The 6,539-nt window shown below is 37.2% G+C and overlaps 1 protein-coding gene across 10 annotated transcripts in view; it reads right to left on the reverse strand.

Moving 5' to 3' along the window:
* IQGAP2 (IQ motif containing GTPase activating protein 2) overlaps positions 1–6,539 on the reverse strand; it is a 333,035-nt gene that overhangs the window by 95,481 nt on the left and 231,015 nt on the right. For all 10 annotated transcript variants that reach the window (XR_002823745.1, XM_023729491.1, XM_023729494.1 and 7 more), the window contains one exon: positions 1,432–1,595. Coding sequence is in view for 9 of the 10 variants with exons in the window: in XM_023729491.1 (XP_023585259.1) it covers positions 1,432–1,595 (164 nt within the window). In the remaining variant the exon portion in view is untranslated. The remainder of the gene's footprint in view (positions 1–1,431; positions 1,596–6,539) is intronic.

Raw genomic sequence — 6,539 nt, forward strand, 5'->3', positions numbered from 1 at the left:
GAGACAGAACATTCAAATGGTGCCATGTGTCCCTCCATATCCCCTTCTTCCTTACTAAATACTACAGACTGCACAATGCACACGGTATGTACTTAGTAAATATCCAACCAATTGAACTCGGAACAAGAATTCACCCACAGAAAGTACACTTTATACAGTAGAGACTAGTTATTTTTGGTGATGGGAAAAGTGGCACCGATTATAGATGTAGTGAGCACAACAAAACCAAAGTAATAGTGAGCGTTTGAGCACATATGGATGGGTATCGGCAAACTGGTATACAGCTAGGTACAGATACGTACACAGGTGAGAAGAGATAGAAGTATCTATAGGTACATATAAATATAAATATGTGGGTGAGGGCACATACATTCATCGAAGACACAAATACGGATGCTCCTCAGACATACACCTTCCAATATTGGTTTTCTGAGTTTGAAGGCTTAGGACCGTAGTCTCATGGGACAACTCAGTTAATTGGCATAACATAGTTCAAAAAATCATGATCTGCATCCTAGTGAAGTGAGTAGTGTCTAGGGTCTTAAAAGCTTGCAAGCAGCCATCTACAAGACACAACTACGGGCTTCGACTTACCAGGAACAGTACGGTAAGAAGGGAACCAAAAACAGAGAGAAGAAACAAATATACAAGGCCCACAACCTCATCTACCCTGAGACTAGAACTAGATGGTGCCTGGCTACCACCACGGACCATTCTTACCAGGGCCACAATAGTTGGTCCTGGATAGAATGGGAAAAAAATATGGAGGACTCAAATTCTTAGAGGGGGAGAAAAGGGCCAAACAAACTGGAACAATAGAGAACAGAGGACTCCCCTGAAACTATTGCACTGAGATACATTTTAACCTAGAACTGAGCCAACCCTCTGAGATCACCTTTTAGTGAAATAGCAGAGGGGCAGTCAAAATAAAGGATATTACCTGTAAGATCAGTGCCCTACTTAAAAACCATCAGTATGTGACCAAAAGGTCAACAATTTCTCAAAGCAAAGGAAGATGAGAAGATAAGGGGGTGGGGGGTGGGGTAACTAGAGTACTGGAAAGAGAACACAATTAAAGAGAATGCTGACACATTGTGGTAAATGTTAATGTCAATGAACAATTTGTGTGGAACTTGTCAAATGGGAACCTAACATGCTGTGTAAACCTTCATCAAAAACTCACACCAAAAAAAAAAAAAAAAAACACTAACTCACAACAGAGTTTTAGTTAAAGAATAGAAGCAGTAACCAGCTCTGTACCTGGTTTTCCCCTAATGTTTGCCACCAAAAAATATCAGCCTTACTATTTCCATTCTGATTCACAGGTGATCACTGGGACAAAATCTCATGAGCTTTAAGAAAAATGAGTCAAAAATCCACCCCACCCAGGCCTGCAAGTTGACAAGAAATAACAAGCATCTTGAGACTTACCCTGAGTTTCTGTGATTTAGCCTGGTATAAGACGTCCTGGTAGTGCTGAGCATAGTCTGGATTGACATTTCTAATCTTAGCAGTAGGTAACAGCAAGGTGTCTAAAGTCTTCAAAGGATTTCCTTCGTCAATAGCTTCATTGATATACCCTACAGCTACAATTCCTAGAAAATGAAGAAAAGGTTTTCCTTTTAAGTCATAGTACATGATAAATACACTAAAGCAACTTACTGCAAAAATTGGATTAGAAAGGGTGGAGAACACAAGAAACTATTCGAGTTAATGAGTATAGCAAAGGTTGCAGGACACAATCAGTATACAAAAATCAATTGTATTTCTAATACCAGCAACGAGCAATCTGAAAATTAGGAAAACAGTTCCATTTATAACAGCACACACAAAAATAAAACACTTAGGAATCAATTTAATAAAATAAGTGCAAGACACTGAAAATTATAAAACATTGTTGAGAAAAATTAAAGATATAAATAAATGGAAAGACATTCTGTGCTCTTCAATTGGAAGACTTAATATTGTTAAGATGACAATACTCCCCCAAAACGATGTACAGATTCAATGTAATTCTTTTCAAAATCCCAGCTGCCTTCTTTTGCAGAAATCAAGAAGCTGATCCTAAAATTCATATGGAAATGCAAGGGACTAAATAAAGTCAATGCGATACCACTCTACATATTAGGACGGCTATAATAAAAAAGATAGACAATAACAAGTGTTGGTGAGGATGTGGAGAAATTAGAAATCTCATCCATAGCTGGTGGAAAGTAAAATGGTGTAGCCATTTTGGAAAATAGGTAGGTAATTCCTCAAAATGTTAAACAGTGTTACCATATAACCCAGCAATTCTACTTCTAGGTTTAGACCCAAAAGAACTGAAAACGTATGCCTACATGGATGTTTATAGCAGCATTTTGCCTAATAGCCAAAAAGTAGAAACAACTCAAATGTCCATCCACTGATGAATGGATAAACAAAATGTATATCCACACAATGGAATATTATTTGACCTAGAAAGGAATATGAAGTAATGATACATGATATAACACAGGTGAATCTTGAAAACATTATCCTAAGTAAAAGAAGCTAGACACAAAAGGCTACATATTGCAAGATTCCATTTATATGAAAGGTCCAGAGTAGGCAAGTACATAGACAAAGTAGATTAGTGGTTGCCAGCAGATGCGGGGGACGGCGAAATAAGGGTATGGAGTGTTGATGAAAATTTTATGGAATTAGATAGTGGTGATAGTTGTACAACTTTTTAAATATACTAAAAACCACTTAATTGTATACTTTAAAAGGGTAAGTTTTATGGCATGTGAATTGTATCTCAATAAAGCTATCATGAAAAAAAGAGAAGGGTAACTTTGCATACAAGCAGCAGCAGGGATGCTAATTTCTAGTGTAACCCTGACTTAGATGTTAGACAGCAATGCCAAGATATTATGTGATAGAACCACAGAATACCAGAACTGGAAGAAAATAACGCAGACGCTGTACAGAAAACTGAAATACAGAGAGGTTTGGGTATACATTCTATTCTCTGGCTTACTCTATTCACCACTCTGTAAAGGATGTCAAAACAGAGATAGTTCCAAATCAAATAACTCCCTACAGTGTTAATGAACAGCAGAGTGACTTTCCAGGTAGGTCAAGAGAATCCAGTGTTGTCCAGGGGAAGTTTCTGTCATGATAGAAACGTTCTATCTCTATGCTGCCCAATATGATAGCCACTAGCCACATGTGACTATTGAGCACTTGAAATGTAGCTAGTGTGACTGAGAAACTGAATTTTAAATTTTATTTAATTATAATTATTTTCAATTTAAATATCCACATGGGGCCAGTGACTACTTTATTGGAAAATACAGGTAGGCTCCATAGAAATAAACACAGTCATGTATGTTTGGGATACTTTTAAGGTTAAGTATGGCTAATCAATTTCACATATTGATTATAGAATACCAGCTGGCAAAATAACATCTGAAGTCCTAATTCATTGATGCACCAAAGGATGAACAAGTATATTCACCAGTTTAATTGTCTACCACCTTTTTCTACCACATCAAAGGATCTTAGAATATAAACCATATGGTTTAGGAATGAAAAGGACAGAAGCCAAGTTATGGAATCTGAAGTTTTTTAAATTCTAGAAAAATAGAGCTATTTGGAGCCCACTTCTCAACATCACCTTACTATTAAAAAAATAAACCATCACCCAGTCATAAAAATAATATCGTGTGTGTGTGTGTATCCACATAATGTGGATATATATATACACACACACATAGATACACACACACATATCCACACTTGCATATATATACATACTAACAGGGTGGCTTTTACTTCTCAGGTTAGTGCTGGAGGACAAGAACTGATAATGAAACGAAACATTAACAAGCTTAGAAAATAAACTTTTTTTTTATTGTTGTAGTTTAAGTGAAAGTTTACAATTCAAGTTAGAAAATAAACATTCTTAAAGTCAAATTATTTCTCATTTTGTCAGTTTTTTTGTCAAAAACAATCACAAGTCACTTTATAAATGCTATATGCCATGAAATAGACTAAATACTTCTAATTTTTTAAAGTATCTCCATTTTGACATTCAAAATACTTGGCTAAATATTTTCTCAACAGATGATCCCATAAATACTGCCTTGCTAAGAATGAAAAGATTTATCTATAAATGGAAAGGGACAATCTAAAGCTCCTGGAAATTATTCTGGATTATAATATTTAAATATGTTTGAAGAATAAGAAAAATGATTTCTCTAGTATGCAAGTTCCATCATATCAAAACATTGGGAGAACTCTGGAAAGTCTAAGCACCGCACATACGCAAGGTATCATCATTTCACCCTGTAGTATTCAAATAAAGTGAAGAGCACGGAATACTTCATGTCATTTCCTGGACACCTCCTTGAGTAGACTATTCTAAATACTTTTAAACAGCCCATCCGAAAATGGTCCTTACAGAACCAAGTCCGAGAAATGGCCGATCACCTGGGAATGAGTGCATTCCAGCTGACTTGATTGAAATCACCTGCTTAGGTTTTTGTTTGGTGTGTTTCAAAGAACACAATCTGCTGAGGTCATAGTAAGTGACTTCACAGGAGCTGAAAGACCTACCCAGAAGCCCCCTGGGCATATCTGCATCACTTCCTCTGTTTATAAGTAAAGGGGAAATCCCATTTCAACCACGATTGCTGAGCGTCAGCCCATGGTTTGCTATTTTAAATTAATGTTTGATATTAACATTCTAGTCCAATGAAAAAGTAGGCATTCTCTTAGAGTTCATGTATTTGAGAACAGCAATAACCTCCAAAGAGTGGTACCTCCCAAGTTTGGAAAGCACTCAAAGACTCAAATGAAGAAAACTTCCTTGTCTTGGCTACATAGTTAAAATAATGCTCCTATTGGGAAAAGTGAACTTTTCAGTAAGAAATCAATAGAGCACCCAAGTTGAAGGAATACATTTAGCAGCTTCTCCATTAAATTCACCTTCCGCGTTTATCATTTGCCACTGGCTACATACCTTATCAACATCACTACTCAGACACAGGATAAGACCCTTGTGTGTGTGGTAGGGGTGGTGAATGGACAGAGTAATACACTCTTAAGATATCCATGAAAAATTATCAGCTCTTTCAGATGATTTAATTACTATATTGTATAATTCATGTCTGTTCATAATGGTGTATTTTTTTTAATTGAGCTTTCTAAGCACTTAACTAAGCATACGATATCAAACTTAATATGTTAATTACTTTAAAACAAAAAATACCTCATCTTGAAAAAAGAACAAAACAAAACAAATCAGAGAAATGAAACAGTTTTCCAACCAGTTGCCATTGAGTTGATTCTGACTCTTGGCGGCCCCATGTATGTCAGAGTAGAACTGTGCTCCCCAGGGTTTTCAATGGCTGATTTTTCAGAAGGAAATCACCAGGCCTTTCTTCCAGGTGCCTCTGGGTAGACTTGAATCTCCAAGCTTTTGGTTAGCAGCAAAGCATATTGATCATTTGTACCACCCAAGGGCTCCAGATACCCTGTATTAAACTCCCCAAATTCTAGAGAGAAAATATGAGTCCCTAAAATAACTTCTCTGGTTATGGCATAAGCTCTTCATGATAACATGTGTGGAAGAAATGTGATAGTACCTGTGTGATATGTTCTATGGAGAGTAACTTAGCAGCGCAGTTACTTTGGTGTGTAAATGTCATAGCAGTCAAAAGAGATATTTGCTTTAAAAAAAAAAATCTACCTACAAAAGACCACTGTCTTTTTAAGTTATACAAATGTCACTCATTTTTCTTTTTCTGGTAAAAACTTAGGCTATATCTCTAAGTCTGGGATAAAATGGCATTTCCCCCCACCCTTTTATATCAGCATAAAGAGAATGAGAGTAAAACTACAATTATTCAGCACTGAAAATTAATGCACCTTTGTCATATAAGCAGCACACACAGAAACCACCAAAGCAGACCTGGACCACGGGTACTGCCAAAGGGAATCGAGAGAAAAAGAAAACAAGAGGGGACATGATTCTTTGTTTTACCTACCCAAACGGAGGAGTTCTAGCCTACTTAAAACACTACTGCAGGAGACTCAGAGTGTGGAGCTGAGGGTCAGGGACAAAGGCGGGAAGCAGAGGACTGGGAACTGAGCCCTGTGACAGTACATGCTGATATGGCACGCCAGCGTCCTTTTTCCCCCAGATGATGTTGAACACATCTGCTCAAATTAGTGCTTCCTCTTGACTAACATCTGGCAAGAGCCATGAGCTCCCAATCCAATGTGTCAGAAAAGAGCTAAGTGGGCGGTCTGCAGGCCATCTTTAAGGAGGGATTCCAAAAGGCCCTGCTGCACAGAAACGTCAAAAGATAGCAGAAAGCTGAGCAGATTTAAGAGGAAATTTAGATCTGTACACAACTTGAAAAGGACAAAATTAAGAAAGTTCTGGGGAAAGTGTAATTATACAACATAACAGTGATACAGCCAAGGCAGACAAATCAAGACAGCACACTTGGACCCTGTTTTCTATCCGGAGCCTAGAGTGAGAAGAATTAAAAAAAAAAAAAAAAAAT

This window comes from Trichechus manatus, unplaced genomic scaffold (assembly GCF_000243295.1).
Source record: "Trichechus manatus latirostris isolate Lorelei unplaced genomic scaffold, TriManLat1.0 scaffold00029, whole genome shotgun sequence".
In the NCBI taxonomy this organism is placed as follows: Eukaryota; Metazoa; Chordata; class Mammalia; order Sirenia; family Trichechidae; genus Trichechus; species Trichechus manatus.